The following is a 20,766-nucleotide window of genomic DNA, read 5'->3' as shown; positions in this document are numbered from 1 at the left end:
TTCCAGATACTTTGCTATGGTGCATGTGCATGGTTAAATGCACAGAAATTTTAAGTTGCTGATTATTTCTCCTTTCTCAGGTAATTGGAGTCCTCTCCAGGGCCTCCTCAGAGCAGCCATCCAGGCTTACTGTTTCCTGTCAGGGAGACGGGGGCTGGAGCTCCCTAGGCCAAAGCCAGGAGCAGCAGCCACTCCAAAATTTCCTGGAATACCGTTTGAACCCAGAAGCCCACCTCCCCAACATGGATGGAGTCACAGAATTCACAGAGTATGTCTCAGAGACAGTGGATGTGCCGTCACCCTTTGACCTCCTGCAGCCCCCGACCTCTGGAGGTTTTCTAAAGCTGTCCAAACCTTGCTGCTACATCTTCCCAGGAGGCAGGGGGGATTCTGCTTTGTTTGCCGTGAATGGTTTCAACATCCTGGTTGATGGAGGGTCTGAGCGAAAGTCCTGCTTTTGGAAGTTGGTTCGCCACCTGGACAGGATCGACTCTATTCTGCTCACCCACATTGGGGCAGACAACCTCCCTGGTATCAATGGGCTGTTCCAGAGGAAACTTGCTGAGCAGGAGGAAGAGCGCAACCAAGGCTCTGGCTCCAGCAGTAACGGTGAATGGACCAAGAACCTGATCTCTCCTGAGCTCGGGATTGTGTTTTTTAACGTGCCTGAGAAACTTCGGATGCCAGAGTCCACACTGAAAGTGAAGCGAAGCATTGAAGAAGCATCTCTGACACTGCAGTTCCTCAGCAAACTTGGCATCACACCAGAGCCTCTTCACAGGGTAGTTAGCAACACCATTGAACCTATCACACTGTTCCACAAGCTCGGTGTGGGAAAGCTAGACATGTATATCCTAAACCCTGTAAAAGAAAGCAAAGAGATGCAGTTTCTAATGCAGAAATGGGCTGGAAACAGCAAAGCAAAGACCGGGATTATGATGGCCAATGGAAAAGAGGGAGAAATATCTGTTCCCTATTTGACATCAGTCACTGCTCTCATTGTTTGGATTCCTCACTGCCCAACAGAAAAGATAGTCAGGGTGCTGTTCCCAGGAAACGCACCCCAGAATAAAATCTTTGAGGGCCTCGAGAAATTGAAACACCTGGATTACTTGCGATACCCAGTTGCTACCCAAAAAGAGATATCATCTGGCGCACCACCACCCATCATTAAACAGACAAAAATAAGAACCAGGACTAACAGCAAAGAGAGTCTCAAATCTTCACCCAAACCACACGGTAAATCAGCAAAGAAAGAAGTCGGTGGACAGGAAGAAGAATCCAAAAATGACATTACTAAAGAAAATAAAGTGGAAAAGAAAGAGGAGAAAAAAGTCAAAAGTGAGAGTCTTAAAGCCACCAAACAACAGAAAAACAGTGAGGTGGCCCCTGTGGCAGACAAGATGGAGAAAAAGAAAATATCCAAGGAAAAAACTGTCAAGCAAGAGAAAGCATCCAAGATGGATGAAAAGAAAGACAAAGAAAAGAAAGAAATTAAGAGGGAGAAAATAAAGAAAGATGAAAACATTAGAAAGGAAGAGAAGAAAGAAAGTAAAGCTAAAGAGGATAAAAAGAAAGACTCAAGTAAACCCGAGCTGAGAAAGATCACTAAACCCGACCTGAAGCCGTTTACCCCTGAAGTGAGAAAAACTCTGCACAAGGCCAAAGCTCAGGCTAAGCCCAAGGCAGATAAAAACAAAGCAGTGAAAGAGGAAGCTAATGAGAAAATGCCACCTGCAAAGAACATCCCTGAAGAGGTTGCAGCAGCAGCTCTGGCCGACAGGTCCATCGTATCCTCCCCTGAGGACCTCACTGAGGACTTTGAGGCTCTAAAACAGGAAGAGCTTTCCAAACTTAAGTCTGTGCCAATCCAGAATGATGTGATATCTGGTCACTCAGTGTATGCGGATACTAAACTTCCTTCCTTGGTTTCCCCTGATGAAAAAATTCCATTCTCAGCTGCTGAGGTAAAACCTGCTTCCCCTCAGTCACCTGTCAAACAGGAAGAAGACCAAAGCAAGAGCCCATCAGAACAGACTGCAGCCACAAGAAAGGGCTCAAGCAGTGGCTTTGACAAAAAGTATGAAGATGAGAAAATGGAGAAATATGACAAATATCCTGTGAAGGATGAGATGAAAGACAGATCGAAGAAGAGTGACAGCTCAGAGGAGGAGGATGATGTAATTGAAAAAGCCGAACTTGAAGGAACAGAAGATGACGAAGTCCTCAAATACAAAACGGAGGAGACGAAAAAGGAAAAAAATGGGAAGGAATGGGAGGCCAAAATGGCTGAACAAAACATTTCCTCCACTGGAGTCGTATCAGGTGTAGCAGCCTCCGCCTCAGAGCAGTTCTCCTTCATCCAAGACGAGACGATTCCCGGCTACTCGGAGACTGAGCAGACTATCTCAGATGAGGAGATTCACGAGGAAACAGAGGATAGGATCCCACAGCTGCGCTACGATGTGGGAACCTATGACATCTCCGTCCCTGACGTCCCTGGCACCTTTGCCTCCATGCATGGCATCAAAGAGATGAAAAGCTCCACCACGTCTGATGTCGCGGATAACAAACCCAAAGCATTCATGGGAGGTCACGGGCCTGAGCTCGCACCTTACCCCGCCATCATTGCTGCTCCGCTTGCAGAGGAGGAGCACATCTCTTCAGCGACGTCCATCACGGACTATGACAAACTGTCGTCTTTTGCCACCTCCGTAGCCGAGGACCAGTCAATAGCTTCAGTCACAGCGCCTCAGACTGAGGAAGCTGGGAGAAACTCTCTGCTGCTTGACACGATGAACAGCATCCCCTCGCGTGCAGAGGCCGTGCACGGAAAGGACTATCTCCACTCAGCAGGAACCATCTCGCCCACCTCCTCTTTGGAGGATGACAAATGCTTTAAGTCTCCTTCCTCTGATGAGCACCACCCCCACATTCCTGAGATGGAGGTCGATTCAAAGACCACATTAGTTCATGAAGAAGAGGATGATGAGGAAGAAGAGGATGAAGACCAGACCCCCAATGTTGATATCCCTCTAGGTAAACTCCAGGAGGGCTACGAGCATGCTGCCTCCAAAATGCTCCAGGAAAAGGAAAAATCTCCTTCTGCCACTTTTTCTCCTCCTCCTTTTTCTGCCACACAGCCTGTCAAAGAAAGCCAGGCTCGCTTCAGCTTAGAGGAATTCAAATCCGGTGCTGATATAAAGCCTCTTTCACCCCCTCCATCGTTCTCCTTTGGGTTAGAGTCCCACTCCAGGCAAGAAAGTGAAGAAAGATGTGTAAGTCCAGATGACAGCACAATGAGACTGACCTCACTCACACAGTCTGTGCCGACAAGCAGCGGCTACTCGCCGACAGAAGAGAAACCATTTAAGACAGAAGGCAAAGACGAGGACATGACCCATGTTAGGGCTGACATCCAGAAAACAGAAAAATCGGTCAGTATTTCAGACAATACCTCCCTCATTGGTGTGCCAGGTGACAAGACAGCATTTGAAGCATCTGAAGAATCTGATGAAGACAATGAAGATGAAGAGGACTATTATGCCAAAAAGGACTTACAGCCCACAGTAAAGGCCAAACTTATGGAGGCAAAAGAGGGCTGCTTCTTGGATGACGACTACACCTTTGAAGCAAAATCAGCAAAGGTAGACACTGAAGTCAAGGCATGGGACAAGACACAGGTGACCGTCAGTGCAGAGGTGAAACCAAAACCTCAGGTCATGTTCTCAGACGAGGATGAAGATGAAGATGAGGACGAAGACGAAAAAGATGGTGATTTCAAGAGTGGCACGGACACCAAGTCCTCATTGACAGATCAGAAACAAGTAGACTTTAAAGATGACGGTGCAGAAAAAACAAATATCTCCTGTAAAGAATCTGAGAAAAATGTTCACTTCAGTCTTTATAATTTCCCAGAGAAGGAAAGCAAAGAAAAGGCCATATACACAAGACAAGACACCCCCTATGTGCACGGCAAAACATTCTCTTACGGTGATTTTTATGACAGCAAAACGAGCTCAGTGGACTCTGATTTTTATCATCAAGAGTCCTTGGACAAGACGGAGAAGGGCATTGCAAAGAGTGGGGCGGATCTGCAGAAACAACCCCACTCCCCAGAAACAGCCACAGAAAAGATATCGGAGAAAGAAGGATTTACTGTCTCATTTGGAAAAGAGCCTTCCCCTTTGTTGTGGTTGGACTCCAAGAGCCCTTCTGCCACACCCTTTGAAAAACAGACCGAAGAGAAGGAGGTGAAAGAGGTTAAAGAAAAGGAGACGCCACAATGCAGTGTTGGTGGCCAGTTACCCTCAGTGGCTGACAGACCCGTGGCTCTGTCCCACGTCTTATCAGAAAAAGACCAGGCTGACAGCACACGGTCCCAAACTTACTCCTCCACGGCGCCTTTTGATGTAGATACGCCGGCTGCTGCAAGCTTCAGGGAGAAAGGAGCTAGTTTGGAGATTGATATGCGAAAACTAACAGCAAAGGACGAGGAGGACTATGATGATGATGAGGTAGTTGATGAAGATGAAGATGAGGAGGAAGAAGAGGAGGACGAAGATGAAGGTGCCATTGATTCTATTATGGAGAAAGGTGCCAAAGAAAGGTCGGAGAAGGAAGTAAAGAGTCCAATCAGTGAAATGTTTGGCTCAAATAGGCCTGAATTCATGGTTTCTATGGCTGGATATGGCTACAACAGCCAAGGGAAGCCCAGTGTGAAAGAAAGTAGCTCCAGCAAACTTACAAAGCCCGATGATGAAGCAAAGGTTGATGCCTCACCCTTCAGTGGAAAGCCTATGGATTTAGGGGCTTCAGGTTTCTCCGGCTACTCCTCAGGGTTTGAATACTCATGTGGAAGTGGAGAGAAAGAGTCATTTTTATCAAGCAAGACCACAGACACAGGAAAAGAGGATTTCATTATGAAATCAACGATGGACAGTTTTTACCAGAATGACAGAGCTGATGCTGATTTTGAGAAACAGAAAACACCAGACCTCCTCAGCAGGAGGTCTTTGGACACAAGCTTTCAGTACACGACCACAGCTGGCCCCGGATACTCCTCTTCCTCAGCCTACAGCTACTCCTCCTCCACTTCAGGTTCACTCTCCACCAGCCGTCAGTTTGGAGAGGAGCTGGAGACGCCTGCCTCTGCCGAGCCTCTCTTTGAGTACTCCTCCTTTAAAGATGAACATTCGCTGGTCATGGACTCTCCCTTCTCCAGCTCCACCGGCGCCAAGGATGACTATCTGGAAGTGTCAGAAAAACAACTCAATACTAGGGCGGCAGCTGAGTCCACCTCTAGTTTAGCCCGCTTCTCACCTCTCAGTCCGTTTGAAGAAGTCAAATCTTTCCCCACACTCTCGTCCACTGGCTTTGCTGAAGACAAGAAGGGGCACACAGCCTCATTGAGTGGCGCCGCAGAGAAGGCTCCTCAGTCTGACTGCTTCTATAAGCCTGAATGGTCCGAGGGCTCCAAACTGGACACACCTGTTGGATTTGAGACCTTTGCAGGACCATTTTCTAAATCAGATCTCTCCAAAGACAAAGAGGCAGCCAGTGCTGCTCTATTTGGTGGGACGTCCTCACCTCGCCCAGACATAGAGGGTAAGCATTACTTTGAAGAGACTGACAGCAGTGAAGAAGAGGATGAGGAGGCATACATGCGTGAGATGACTTGGAGGTCTCCTTCCAGTGTCGTGACAGCTGGTCTCCCATTTTCTGAAAAGCCTGTTTCCCCAGCTGCTGCTGATAAGACAGGTGGTGTACTCCCTGACGTTCTCGGCTCCCACGTGCCCTCAGCTTTCCAGGCCAGCAAGCCGGACACAGCCAACGGCCCCACAGAGGTCAGCACGAGCTCCATCCTCCCTGCCGGAGCTGCAGCCAGTGGTGCTGCTTCAGGCCCGGCCAAGGCCGAGTCCAGGGAGGGAGCAACAGCTTACAGGGGATCTTATGAGTGGGAGATGCCAAAGCCCCAGATGGCTATGGTGCCAGGAGACTCCCCTCCTCATTACCGTCATGATGATGAGTTTGAAGAGGAGTGTGAGACGGAGCCAGAGCACCCTGCTCGGCCACTTTCACTATCTTCAACTGATCAGCCCTTCCGTTTACCGTTCTACGCTGAAGAGTGCAGCCATGGAGGGCAGGACGATGATGATGAAGATGATGACAGCGACCAGGACTTTGCTGGCGAAGCACCCATGGGAGCAGCCTCCTCTTACAGCAGCCGCACCTCTCCTGGATACTCTTCCTCAGAGTACAGACACCGCAAAGAGGACCTCTCACCTTCCTTCATCAACCCCTCTATGCGACACTTATCCAGCGATGATGATGATGAGGAGCAAGGATGCAGAAGTGACCAATCACAGGAGGGAGATGACCATGAGCTGTCAGTCAAGAGAAGGGCTCATCACCACTCCCACAGCAGAGACAGCAGCTCTCTGCACCAGGGCGGCGGCATGTCGGCTGGCCTTGGTCTGGCCACAGAGGAAACACCACCCACCTCTGTCAGTGAGTCTCTGGGCTCTCAGTCTGATTCCGACGTCCCTCCGGGCACAGAGGAATACCCCTCAGTCGCTGGGGAGGGCAACATGGATTCAGATGAGGATGCAGACTACATGCCTGCTGATAAATCATCTGCCATAGCAGGAAGCAGCCACCACTCCGCCAGGAGGCTCCGTGACCCTCCTCCCGCCCCCATCATGGACCCTCTCCCTCACCCGCCACACCCAGATGTTTGCATGGTTGATCCTGACACTTTGGATAATGGCCCAGTGAAGAAAGAGCCAAAAGCAAAAAGCTTGAAGAAGACCTCTGGGAAAACCAAGTCAGCTTCCCCAGCTAGGCGCAAGAAGTCTCCCATGCCTGTAAAACAGACGCAGTCTCCTCGCAGCATCTCAAAGAAGAAGGAGGCAGACAAGAGCTCGCACATGTCTCGTCTGTCGGATGGACAAGGCTCCAAAGACGAGGATCTCTCCAGGTCGAGCTACAACCCCATGAAAGGGCTGACGAATGGAGTCAAGAGCAGTTCAGGTGAGAAGAACTAAAAAGAATGGACTTAAAAAAGGGGAGGATGAAAGCTTTGTAGATACCAGCGTCAGAGGAAGTTTGGTGCTAACGATTTGTTTTCGTCCCTTCTCTCAGGTTCCCAGAAGTCCGGCTCTGCAGGTGCTCCTGGCCTTCCAATTTATGTGGACTTGGCCTACATTCCCAATCACTGCAGTGCCAAGAACGTGGACCAAGAGTTTTTCAAACGCATTCGCTCTGCGTACTACGTGGTCAGCGGTAATGACGCAGCAGGAGGCGAACCGAGCAGAGGAGTGCTTGATGCTCTGTTGGATGGCAAAGCCCAGTGGGGATCAAACCTGCAGGTAACCTCTCCAGACGGTTTTAACTTTAACACCACAGTTGATTGAAAGGTAAACGAATCCTGTTTAAGTTTTGTCTCACAGTTTTCAATTGTCTTCCGTCATGTAACAACTGTTTTTCTCTTTGATATAATTTATATTGAATGCTGTAGTTTTCTGATGTATGTGCTTTTTTAAATCTCATTATTAACAAATGAGGAGCAATTGATTTGTCGCTGTTCCAAAAATAGCTGTGCAAATTATCAGAACACACCAAATGTCCTACGCGTACTGCCCCAGAGATTTGCCCAGCTAGCTCACATTTTGTACTAACACGGAGCAGTTGGGCTATTTTTATAGATAAAAATGGATTACAATTCAGAAAGAAACAACTGAAGTAACAGTTATGCCATAAAATTAAACTGATGTTCATCCATTTGGAGGAAAATAGGACATAAAGCAGGTTATGCATTAGAATATTATGGCCACCATGTAACTGATTCACTGTGCTGCAATATCAGGATAGAGTACTGCTCAAGTCAGATCCGGTCTCACTTCTCCTCGAAATGTGGTTACAAAAAAGAGCGAGTGCTGAAAGACAAATTGGACGCACCACAACGTCAGCTCACAAACCAAAGGGTAACATCACAATGGTGTGCCACTTGTGTTCCCACCCCCGACAGTTAAACGACAACTATGTAGGCTGAGTCAGATATCTGCGATTTCTCTGAGGACGTGTGTAGGTGTTCGACAGCACGCTCACTTTCCCGTCAAGGCTTGAATTTAAAAATACCCCAGATTAGCTTTGATGAGCAAAAGTGTTTGAAGTGAAGCAGATTCACAAATGTTCACCGCTGGCTTCGTATTCCTTCATGTCACACCCCACCAGGTGACACTGATCCCCACACATGACACAGAGGTGACCCGTGATTGGTACCAGGAGACGCACAAGAGGCAGCAGGAGCTCAACATCATGGTCCTGGCCTCCAGCAGCACCGTTGTCATGCAGGACGAGTCTTTCCCAGCCTGCAAGATCGAGTTTTAAGATCCCCGTTTCCTCTCTCCCTCCTCCTGCCCCCCAGCCCCGCCAGGGTAGATCTGTTTTTAATTGTTCTTCTCTGTAGCGTAATATACAAATCTGTCCCTCCTTTGTTTGATTGTTTTGGCCGAAGGCAGAAATGGATCTGGATAACTGCCTAATTTTTTAAGATTTTTAATTCATTTATCGGCTTATTGCTTATCACCATTTGTATTACAAAGGCAGTCTTCTGACCATTGTTTGTTCTCCTCTATGTTGTTATTATTATTATTATTTGGTCACATGAAAGGAAGAATGCAGTTTTACTATCTTTTCACGTATTTCCTCAGTCCCTACAGTAGCTTCCATGTCTCAAAGCTTAGACAACTGCCCATTGTATTGTAAAAAAAAACAAACAAACAAAAAACCCTCCCCCAAAAAAATAAGCAGAACAAGCAGTTTCTGTAAACAAGAAACAGTTTAAAGCTGATGCTTGGTTGCTCATCTTCCACTTGGCTTAAATCAAAGCACAAGTTGGCCCCCCTTAAAGCAAAGTACAAAGTGAATCCCAGATATCAGCCCTGTCACGATACATCCTGTATAAAAATCACTAATTGTGATCAGTATGATTTTACTTTCCTCTAGTTTCCATTTCCGTCTCTCTTCAAAAACAATGATATTTCCTGTGTTAAACCTTGTGCCTCCCACTGACATAGTGAGATAGAAAATGTTTGAGTAGATCCCAGCAGTCCTTTCAATGTCTTTTAAGTATATTTGCTGTGACATAGGGATGACCATCTTCAAAAATCTATATTGTAGTGAAATATGATATTTCTACCGTTATCTCAAAGGGAAAAAAAAATCTACTGTTACAGTGCAAATTTCTCAGTGGCTGTTATTTCTTAAAGTGAATTTGATCAATACGTTTCTCTCTATAATAGTTTCTGTAGTCTTTGATGTATTTTTTTTTTCAGTGTTTCCAGTCGACATATCGTGGCAGGGGATCAAGTAGGAGAGATGTAAGCAGAGACAATATATAAAAAAAAAAAAAAAAAAATCACCATCCTGCTCTTCTGATTCTACCTGTTTTTATCTTTAAATACTGAAAAAGAAGTCATTAGAAAAGAAGACAAACCTCAAATCAGTTGTTGTCGAAAAGGTCTTTATACAAACGCCGTGGTGATGAACGAAGAATGTATTCCACTTCAACAATAGGAACATGTGGTTGCAAGGAGTGATTGTGCTTGCGTGCTGTAAGAGGATGTGAGCTGGTTGGATTGCTGGTTTAGACTGTCACCCACATGTGCCTTTCTGTCGTGCTGTGCTGGAAGGGAAAAGAGATGCGCATTCTTTCTAGAAATGTTAAGTCTTGCGGTACATTCGCGGTTCTGTGGCAGAGGTTCAGTCGAGCTGGTTTCCTCTGTTGTTGAGTTTTTTTTGTTGTTGTTGTTGTTGTTGTTTTTTTGGTCAACAAGAACGTCAGCGCACACAAAACACGAAGAGTCGGGTTTAGGCATTGAGCATTAAAAAAAAAAAAAAAAAAAAAAAAAAGGCACGACTCAGTATTTCAGCCACTGGGTTTTAAACTTCCTGGACATGCCTATTGAAGAAGCACAAAGAGTAACCAGTGTGCAAAACCTAAAGCAGTTTTCAAATTCAGTAACTGAAAACGTATAATTATATAATTTGCACTGAAACTTGCGCTTTGATTTTTTTTCTGGATTCTTTTTTTTCTCTGCGAACAATTTAGTTTTTAGCCACAATCACCTCAACTTGGTGCGTCACGTTTTTTAAAATGTGTCATTTAATCAGTAATTTTCTTTACTACAGGTGAATGTTTTTAAGTACCACTTTATTAACTTAATATTACACATATATGTGTTTTAATTTGATATTGATGATTTTTGTATTTTGATAGGTTTTCAGGAGTTTAATAGATTTTAACCAAGGAAAAGCCCATTCATCCAAATGAACTCCAGGACCAACAAACCTCCATTATGAAAATCCAGATGTTCCTCTGTACTGTATATCTCATTTCCACAACTTACGAAGAGATGCATGTACAACAGACGCTCGTATATTAAGGTCATGACTCTTCAAAGTAAAATAAATAAAAAAGGAGCAGGGCTGCAGGGAGCCAATCTCAGCAGATCTGGCTGATTTGAATGTGAAGATGCAGATTACCTTTATGTTCTCCATGGAGGACTCCGCTCTCCTGGTTGCCTTGGTTACCCTGCCCATCATGTGGTACATCTGACTCATCTGTCACACTCGCAGCAACAACCATTGTAGCCTGCAACACATCCAAAGAAAAGAACTTTGTGTGCAGATTAAAAACCACCACAGTCTTTCTTTGGACAGCAGGATACCGTTTGACAAACATTATGCTTTCTGCAGATTACAGCGTTCAGTGCAAGGACCAGGTAACAGAGTCTGCCACACTGACAACAGATTAACATTCAGTAAAACTTTCCTATTTCCTGCTTAGTTAAAAAGATCTATTCGTGGCTTCTCTGATGAAACAGGGTTAACCCACTGTGCTGCCCAGTCAGTCAATGAGAGTGCAATCTGTATTCCTGTTAAATACTGCATCACTGTAAAGGCTAATAACAGCAACACCACCACTCACAAAACCCAGACTGCCAGACATGAGGGACTCAGGTCGCTCATGTCCACATTTTTATCTTTAGAGGACTTCCTATTACTCACACTGTTTTCCCAGACAAAAGCTTAATATAACACACTCACACATAGCTGCTGCAATTTGGTATTGTGCATTGAAAAAGGAAAAAAAAAAATATATATATATCGGTGGCATTCAGACTCGTCTACAGCAAAACAAATCATAAAGACCGTTGGTTTCCAGTGAGCCCTGCTTGTACGTGCATGTGTACCTTTTGAATTATCCTGTATTGCAATAGCTGAAGAAAAACTGACTTAACATAGAAATGCTATTTTAAAAGATGTATATTCAAGAAGCTAAGCTGTCCAGTACTGAAGAGGCATATGTAACCTGGCCTGTGCAGTGCTGTAAAGACAGCCTCGTGATCGTTTTTCTTTCCTCCTTCCTGCTTCATGGTTTTACTTTGATCTCTTATTTTAAGTGCAATATTCTCTTTATCTCTCTTTAAATGCTTAATAAAAAGGTAAAACAGAAAAGTGGTTTATTGTTGAAATGGGGGAAAGTGTGGTGAAGACCAATAAAGTATATCATTTACTGAAGAAAAATGTCTTGCTCTTTTTATGATAATAGCAAAAAAAAAAAAAAACACCTTTCTTAAAACCTGCTGCTATTTTCTTCAACTCTGCCTGCAATCTGGCCGAAGGCTGATGTTACATTATTTCGAGCTAGAGCTGCAGCTTTAGCATGCTAACATTTGATATTGGCATTTATAGAATTATCAAACTGATGTAGAAAACACATTTAATCATTCTTTTATATGGCCTTGGGACTGACTCATGGTGGCATAAAAGACATCCTCTGTACAACATTTCATGAAAGTACAAATAAGATTTTGAGAAAATGTTGTTAATCATGTCGTGGCCCAGAGCTACAAGTTGAGAACTGCTAATTCAAGCCTTGCAGACACCAGTTTCCCTCCTTAGAAGCCATGGAGTGGAAGGAAGATGAAATCTGTCCGGGGTTAAACCCAGACGAGAACAGGGTGGGCTTTTTTCCCCGAGTGTGAGATCTACAGATTCGCAGAGTGGAAGTGCTGAGGTCCTGCAGGACGGATATGAGCTGTTGGTCATGCAAAACAAGCCAAACAGAGGAGGCAGTGATCTGTGGAATAAAAGCGCCTGGTTTTTGTTGCTATCAGATTGAAAAGCCTGCCCTGGTAACCGTTCAGTCCTTGTCACGCTGATACTGTGCTGGACGAAGGACCAGACTGGAGGACAATAACCTCTGTGAGAAGCTGCTGAATGGATGCTGCAGTGACATCATTCCACAGTCACATGATCAGGGCGGAGGACAGAAATACAGATGGGACTGTTGCACTTTTCTCCAGGGGTGGATTTTATGCTACTTTCATCACATCATGATGCATAATTATAGATAATAGCATATGAAGTAGCAGCGAATATATGATGCTTACACATTTATGCATCCCAAGTTATACGCAGGTAATCTAGAAATGGAGTAAAGTTTTGTTTACAGCTGAACAATCTGATGTAGATTTAAATACAGTCAAGAAATGAGAAATAATGCTCAATGCATGTACAGAGCAGCAGTATTAATATTTCAATACTTTAATATGAAACTTATTATCAGGATGTTGACTTTTGAAACATTGTTAGTTAGCTGAAGAGTTTATGATTATTAGTAATTCTATATTGTTGAGTCATGTCTGCAAGAATCTAAATGTTTTCTGTTTACAGTGACATCATCACTACAAATTGATGCGATACTGGACCAAAACCAACTCTTCCTCTGCTAGATATTGTCTTCATCGCTTCCCTTCAACAAAGTGTTCACCAGCAGCAGCCGCAACAAGCATAACTGAATATTACAACCCTGTGTGCACAACTGCCAACAAACGACTAGCAAAGCAGCATTTGTCAAGCACCTCGATACATTTTTTTTTATAAAGCAAGTGATGTAATGTTGTCATGGCAATGGCTGTAGCTGGTCACTAATAAAAGGGGTTTACAGGGTTTCAGCTTGCTGCTTGAACTGTGAGAGAAATGTCTGCTGAGACAAAGCTGGACACTGTGGTCCTCAGGTCCCGTCTGCCTACACTTTCTTCTTTTGCAGTACACCATCATTCAGTCATCATAAACTGGTAAAATATGGCTGTTCCTTCGTTTGTACAGCCCTGACCTTCACAGTGACAGCACACACACCGTCACCCCTGACTCCAGGTGCCTGGATGGATAATCCAGACAGCATGACGTGAATTGTGAGCTTTGAAAAATTCATTTTTTTTTCTTTTTCTGTATACAATCTTTGGAAAGAACAGCTATAAAATGATGAGTACATTTTGATGATATAAATCTGAATCCATTCAAACCAGCATAATTAGAGCCTCAAGTCTGGAGGAGCAATATCAAGAAATGACACCATGATTCCTGTCTCCACTTGCTGAAACTCTTTGCTGACATCTGGTGGCAAAAGTCCCTTTGTTGCAGTGATGTCCAGGTGTCTGGCAGACAGCGTGACATCACGAAGCTGGCTTGGTTAAGGAGCACACATCAGAAGTGATAATTAAAGTTTTGAGCCAGTGAGGTGTTTAAAAAAAAAAAAAAAAAAAAAAGACAATACCAGCTAGGTTTAGCTGAAAATTTTTGAATTTCCAAAAAGTCAGCAAACAAAAATATAAACTATTGAGCGTTTCCTTCCATCAGCATTACATGAATGCTGAGTCGGTGCATCGGCCTAAACAGTTTGTGGTGCCAGTTCTCTGTTAGTGAACCATTTCAAGAGAAGAACATAAATTGGCCTAAACCCCCGAGTCTGCTGCACAGAAACAATGAAGTGTCAAGAAGGCGGCACACAAAACATCTGTCATTTTTTTGTTTATCCGTACACACAGACAGGACAACAAGTCAGTCTCAAAAACTCAGTTGTGTTTTGCATCTCTACAGTACATCTCAATGTAACATGAAATCCCACTGATTAAACACAAAATTGATCAGTGTACTCCTCTACCTGAATTGCTTCTCAAGCATGTGTGCACCCCCCCCCCACATACAGACAAACAGTCCTGCTACATAAACGCTTGCCGAAATAAAAGCACATTGAATGTAAAATTCACCCCCCACGATTGTTCAGTTATAAAATGACAGATTAGCTTTCAAATTTTTCCCACATCTTGAGGTGATTTCACAAAAAATATACATTAGCTATGATACAATTAAATATCTAATGTGTGGCTCTTTAAAAGGCCAAACATTTCTTTTCAAGATGCAATGTCAAAATAAATATTTCTTCTCTCTTTGCTTTTTGATTATATTAAATCTTCAATGAAGCTTTAGCAGTAAGCAGAGCACACGCTGTTTGACCTGGAGATTTCTTAAAGTTACCCTTCCCTGTTTTCTTTAGTCAGAGGGGCAGGTACTCAACATGGACAGAAACACAACACAGAACGGGACAGGACGCCTCATTTATGATAATAAACGGAAAAGGCACTGATTATGTTTTCTGTCAGCTTCTACCATTTGCTTCAAGTCATTTCCTGTGTTTCTCATAAAAGCAGCGCATCAGTATGTCACTGTAACAAACATGGAAAACAAGAAAGTTTATGCTGATATCGTTATGATAAGGTGTTGCTGCCACACTGCCAGTCAACAAGCCTTGAAATCAGTCACTTAACTGTGATAGATGATATGAAACTGGGAACACAAATGCTAAAGCTGACCAAGGCTGAGGGTAAGAAAGAGAAGGGGCAGACTACACTATTGAATACTCCATTAGTTAATTACTCCAAATATGTCAATGGCTGTAATGAGTAAACTGAATATGTGAAAACCACAAAAAAAAAAAAAAAAAAAACAACTATCACCAACTCCAACTCTACAGAGCTCTTTAGCATCTGATAGCTCTAGTGGCTTTCCAGTACTTTTCATGTGTGGTCAAGAGTCAATTCTCCCCAACACCTGCACCCCACAAAAAGGCAGATGGACAACATTAGTGCGAGTTGGTGAACAAAGTGAAACATCCAGCTGCATCTTAAGGTACCAGATATTTGTCTCAGGAGTTGGTGGAGAACAAAGAAGAGCTAAAATAAGGAGAATACTGGACTTACATTCAAAAGATGGACACAAACGAATGACAATAATGTTGCCCAGAATTTGATTAGAAACTTGAAAAAGGTGGAAAGTTGTCAGGGCTACTGGTGTCTCAATTTGTTTGGGCAATTTTCTGCCCCATAGTGGGTAAATATTTTTTAATGTCGATAGAAGGAAATTCATACAACAGCAAAAAGCAACAGTAAAGAGAGCTATATAATCTGAACAATAACTTTTCCACATCTTTAGAGATGGATGGCCTGAACCAGTGGGCTGTCAGGAGGTGGCCCAGTGGTGTCACTAGTGTGTCATTGATGTGCTGTCGATAAATACTCAACAGTTATGAAGCAGGAGCAAAGGGGAGGTCTGGTTGGCTGTAGCTCAGTATGATGCCTCACTGCTCATGATGCTGTAAAGTTACAGTAGTTTCTGACAGAGCTGCTGTTCTGTAGATTTCACGCCTTACGGCTCTGATGTGTGGGTTGTGTCAACCTCCAGAGGTGTGTCGGGAAGGGGGAGGCTTTCTGGACTTTCCATCCATAACTCCATGGACTCCTGGGTGTCAAAGAACTCGTCAGGTCCTTCAGGAGACTGGGGTGTCTGGGAGCTAGAGCCTGCCTCGCTGCTGCTCTCTCTAAGCTCAAGCAAAACAGGAAGGGAGCCTGGAAGGCAGTAACCCTCCATCCGACCCAGAGTTAGCTCAGCTAAAGCAGAACAGGGTTGCCTCAGTCCAGGATCTGAAATTGGAAGATCGACAGCAGAGGAGGCTGCCCCTGGCCCATCCTGTATGTGTTCATGATTATCTGGCAGGTGACCAATAACATCATCAAGCTCCTCTGGTGAGTTGTTTGGAGTCAAAGGAACTTCTGAGGGGTTTGAAACTGCAGGGAGAGCTGAGTCGATGGCAGGCACTGGCTGAGTGGAAACGTTTTGAGAGGAATGAGTTTCCTCGCTGCTCTGAGGGGTGAGGGTGATTTTATCGCTAAAACTGAAGCGGGGAGAAGTATCAGCTGTGGTGGGAGAAGAAGGGCCAGCGCTGGACACTGTGCTGGATGGACCGCTGCTGTCTGCACACACAGAACATAAACCCAATGAAAGGAAATAAGCATACTGAACTCCTCCTTTTGTCATCAACCATTTAGAAAAATAATACGAAGAAAAAAAAAAAAAACAATTAATTTGATTTTACTTGTGTTGGTTCGCTGGGTTCTGTTGACGGCAGAGAGCAGGAACAGAGACTTAGCTGTGAGTTTATTTTAAAACAGGTTATAATGGACAACTTGTCTGCCATAAATAATCCGCAGGCCTCTGAAAGTGAAGCAAGCAAGGGAAGTCAACCTAGAAATGTCAAAACTTGCTGTGATACTCACACCATGGGGGTCTGTCAGAACGGGATCGGAGAGAAATGGAAGAAGAAACTCTCTGGGGGATGTACGAGTCCACTGACGGCTGGTTGTGGGTGTCAAACATGGCTGAAAGAGCTGCCGAGATAAAAACGTGCCATGGTAAATGGTGGCTGATATAACTAAATAATTAAACAGAATCAGGGTTTGTTTCTGACCTCGGGTGGTCCTGGTGTGTGGGTCGGCCGCACTTTCGCACACTCCAGTGAGGAACTCGTTGACCTGTTTCAGTGACAGTGAGTTATGCAGCGTTTCCAGAGGATAAATGGAGGGCACCATTGAGCAGCCTTCAAAGCCTGTGGCAGACAAGAGACATGACACCCGCAGGCACATCAGCCTTCAGTTGGACCAGGCAGTCAGAAGAGGAGCAAGCAGAACCACCTCAGCTGACACCTGTCACCACCACATCAACGTCACCCAAAAACTACACCTCACCAAGGTGCTCTGAAATCCTGCTCCTGTTTCTGAATGAGACCTAACCTGCTGTCGACTCCTGCCAGCCTCAACGGTTTGTTTCTACGCAGGCAAGATGCAAAGAAACCATGCTGAACGCCAAGACAACATGACACCAGATCAAATGGCAACGACACATCCTAAAATATCTTGCTCCGTTTGCATAAGCAAGCAGATTTCAAAATAAATGTAACGTCCGTGTTTCTGATCAGAACCAACAAACGCAGGCTGCAAGTCTAGCAGCGGCACGCAGCGATCAAAGCCGTCCAGACTGCATCTCGCGTCCCAAAACAATGTTACCAGTTCATCCACTGTTAGTTCACAACCAAGCCACACTTCACCAGAGCCGTTCACAATCACCAAGCGTCAAACCACAGCTTGCCTCAGTCGTTTTAAAACCTCCAGAGAGAGGATTGCTTTTACAGTGTTCTAGTGCACAAAGTGCAAGGACCCACGTGTACAGCAAATAAGCAGGAATCGCATGCTGGTTAAGGTCAGGAAGGAGGGAAAGTGGTATTCAAACTGAGTTCAGACACAGCAGCTGATCCTAAATGCATCTGAACATAATGCGGATTAATACCCGTGTGTGTCTATGAGAGGAAGGTGCAGATTTGTCATGATATGTTGTCTGCCTCAAGGTAGGAGACATCTTTTGTCTTTAACTGAGGCAAGATAGTGCCACAGGAACTTGTTTGTGTTGCTAAAGTACAGAAATATTAATGCCAAACCAAATGGAAATATGGCACCGTAGGCAATTATGTGGATTTCTGCAGCATGTAGACGAATGTGTCGATTATAACTGCGTTACCATTTCACTTCTAATGCATACAGTTTATAGATATGTGTTGACCTGAATGACACATTTTTCAGTTTCAGGAATGAAATTAAAATGTTCTTACAAAACCTTTCAAAGTCATTTCAACATGAGCACATGCATTTTGCCTGAATAAAATGCAGTGAAAACTTTGATCATGTATTGTTTGCACTTAATGAATAACTTCATTCATTATCATTATCATATCATCGGGTATCAAGGTCATATTTTCATATGACCTTGATGAGACATTTGTGTGAAAATCTATCATAGTTGCTTAGAGATGTCCATTGTTTCGTTGTAGTGATAGTGTCAAATTTAAAGAATTTGAGTGAAGGTTTTACTGAGATATTACCTGTATGAGAGCACTACTAACAGACAACTTAAATAATGTGCCTTGGGCTCTGACTATAGTCAGTCCAGAAACATAAACAGCAGCTCTCTCTTTGAATTTTGGGCCCAAATTGGAATCAATTGCTAAAGGCTTTCACTATAAAACTTTGGAAAATAGCACCACACCATTAAATTGATTATGTAATGTAATTGATTAAAACAGTTTCTTGAGAGTGAGTGTTGAAAGTGTTGAAAAAGGAATATTTACTAGAGTATCTGTTTTAAATTGTTGTTCAGCTAAAATTAAATATAAGGGTGTCAATTGTCAAAGATTTTACCAAGGAAAAAAAAAATTACAGATTACAGAGAGATTGCATATGATGAACAATTGTTTGTTCCAGCCCTACTTTCATCTTAAGATCTGTCAAAACTAAAACTAAAAAAAAATATATATATATATATAATTGAATTACAAGCTCAGAGTTTACATATAAATGGGTGGAAAAGCAACTGACACTACTGCAGAAGGGGACACTAGAGGTTGCTTATAGCTGCATAGATGTCCTGAAAGTCCCAAACAGCTCACAGCACTCCAGCTTGCAATCTGCATAACCACAGAGACAGGCAAACATGCAGAAACATCAAGAGGCAAAGCATGAGAGTCAACCACAGAACAAGCACAGTCCCAACTAAACCGTGAGCAGTGGTTTGGACAGGGCATGAGGCTAGGGGTATGGAGGACGGGGCCAGGGGCTGACCGTAGAGGTACTCTAGGGGGTCCTGGCCGGAGATGAGCCAGTTTCGGAAGAGGCGGAGGTGGTAGGAGCACTGGTGGAGGTGGTGAGCCAGTGCCCTGTCCAGAGAGAGATGCCGGCCCAGGCTGAGGTCGGTGGAGAAACGCCTCAACAACTGGGCCACATGTTGCTCCTCCAGGGGCTCTGAGGAAGAAGAGGGAGAGCGAGGAAGGACAGAGCAGTGGAGGAGGAGGAGGAGGAGGAGGAGGAGCAGTACAAAAGACATGAAATGATAGGATATAAGCTAGCACGAAGGGACAGAGAGAAGGACGAAGTATGACACAGATGAGAAGGGAAGTAAGAGCTTAAAGGAAAAGGGGGGGGGGTACAGCAAAGGGGAAAGAGGAGGGAGGAGAAGTGTAGTGTGTGTGTGTCTGTGTTTTATGAAGGTTTTCACTGTTGAAAACGAAAGAGGCAGCCAACAGCTTATCCTGGCTCCCAAGCAGCCAAAGATCAGAAAAAGCACCAAATCACCTCAAGCAACTTTGACAAGAAAACCCAAAGAAAATAAAATTGCACTTCAGCAAAGCTTAGAACACAAAAAAACATCATGTTGCTCCTTTGCAGTATCTCAACATTTCTCCCAAAATCTGTACACTACCCAAACCAACATTTGCCCAATTCATAATGACAACTCACAAAGGAGCAAGTGTGATATAGGACATTTACAGGAAGCAGTAGAGACCAAAATGAGGAGCAGTCTAGGAGCCAACTATCCACAGAAACACTGCAGAAGCAGCTAAATATGCAAATAAATCTCTTGTCCACATTGACAAACAATCTGGACAACTGATGTCATCATATTACAGTATTCATACAAAGCTGCAGCTGGACGTTTTGTACAACACAAAACTGCATCAGTGAGGAATCCATCGTACCTGTCGCAGTGCACCAGAGAGGTGGAGCCACTGCTGTGGTGGATGTGTCATCCTGTGTTCCTGTGGTAGATGATATATACAAGACAGAAACATACTAATAAAGTGTGGAAGTTAAACTGACATCATCCTAAAAGGAAGTGTTTATTCTGTTGGCTAATTAGAATTTCCTACAGATTGAGATTTAACTGTCTCACACACACGCACACACATGCACACACCTCACAGTGTGGCGAGTTGAATCACAGAAAACCCCAAAACCTCCAGTGAAAGCTAAACGCTTTAAGCAGTCACACACATTGAGAAGGAAGGCAGACCAAAAAAATAAAACCTTTTCAATCCATAGACAAAAATGTAAACTGATTGACCACGCTTCACTTGCTTAATCCATTTATGCCCAGCCTAGACACACGACACTTGCTGCCATGTTCATTTCAATGTCTGTCTCAAAAAACACAAATAAAATAACAGCAAAATTGGGAAATTTGCTTGCAGATGCAAACAGTCATTGTAATTCATCATTAAGTAAATAAACTCCTCCCTTCTCTAAATCTTAAACAAAATGAACAATCACATCTGACCGCATTTAGAGAGCATGTGTGTGCTTATGAGTTCAAACAAAACAGACCAAAGTTTGGTTCATAACAGACACAGGAAATGGGATGAGCGATGTTTTAACCCTTCCCCAGTTTGCCAGTAAAGGCTGATCAATATTCAGTTAGCTGTGCTTGGAGAGTATTCATCCTTCAAGCCACAAAATAAAGTAAAAAGTAAAATGTACATGTATATAATAGTTTTTATGACTGACGGAAAGTCATGAAACTGAGGTCAGAAGAAACGGGAGAAGGGTTAAACATACATGAGCTGTATTTATGAGCTTAATTCACATCACCTACAATGAGGGCCACAGGTGTGTGCTTCACATCATTACTATTATGATTTCATACACGTATAAAAACTAGCGCATGTACCTACACACACACACACACACACACACGCAC

At 43.9% G+C, this 20,766-nt stretch overlaps 2 protein-coding genes across 16 annotated transcripts in view; one reads left to right on the top strand and one right to left on the bottom strand.

Annotated features, from left to right (window-relative positions):
* The first annotated feature begins 227 nt into the window (after positions 1-227).
* map1aa (microtubule-associated protein 1Aa) lies at positions 228-8,391 on the top strand. The gene is made up of 3 exons (XM_029498139.1): positions 228-7,032; positions 7,144-7,370; positions 8,236-8,391. The coding sequence occupies exons 1-3, from the start codon at positions 243-245 to the stop codon at positions 8,389-8,391; spliced, it is 7,173 nt and encodes a 2,390-aa protein (XP_029353999.1). The 5' UTR covers positions 228-242.
* A 4,836-nt stretch (positions 8,392-13,227) lies between these two features.
* ppip5k1a (diphosphoinositol pentakisphosphate kinase 1a) overlaps positions 13,228-20,766 on the bottom strand; it is a 27,580-nt gene continuing 20,041 nt past the window's right edge. For 5 of the 15 annotated variants that reach the window (XM_029499168.1, XM_029499172.1, XM_029499177.1 and 2 more), the window contains 6 exons: positions 19,769-19,828; positions 18,855-19,034; positions 16,655-16,792; positions 16,464-16,574; positions 16,283-16,336; positions 13,228-16,160 (listed from right to left, as the gene is read on the bottom strand). In XM_029499168.1, coding sequence (XP_029355028.1) covers positions 15,556-16,160; positions 16,283-16,336; positions 16,464-16,574; positions 16,655-16,792; positions 18,855-19,034; positions 19,769-19,828 — 1,148 coding nt within the window. In that variant the 3' untranslated portion in view covers positions 13,228-15,555. The remainder of the gene's footprint in view (positions 16,161-16,282; positions 16,337-16,463; positions 16,575-16,654; positions 16,793-18,854; positions 19,035-19,768; positions 19,829-20,766) is intronic. The other 10 variants (XM_029499171.1, XM_029499173.1, XM_029499174.1 and 7 more) reach the window with 4 other exon arrangements.

The sequence above is a fragment of the Echeneis naucrates genome, chromosome 3 (genome assembly GCF_900963305.1).
Source record: "Echeneis naucrates chromosome 3, fEcheNa1.1, whole genome shotgun sequence".
Lineage (NCBI taxonomy): Eukaryota > Metazoa > Chordata > Actinopteri > Carangiformes > Echeneidae > Echeneis > Echeneis naucrates.
This window is presented reverse-complemented; position numbering and strand designations above follow the sequence as displayed.

Excerpts from the sequence above, each read along its gene's own strand:
- map1aa (XM_029498139.1), top strand. The coding sequence starts at position 243 with ATGGATGGAGTCACAGAATTCACAGAGTATGTCTCAGAGACAGTGGAT. Across the intron at positions 7,033-7,143 it reads TGGAGTCAAGAGCAGTTCAG|GTTCCCAGAAGTCCGGCTCT; the intron begins GTGAGAAGAACT and ends CCCTTCTCTCAG. Across the intron at positions 7,371-8,235 it reads AGTGGGGATCAAACCTGCAG|GTGACACTGATCCCCACACA; the intron begins GTAACCTCTCCA and ends ACACCCCACCAG.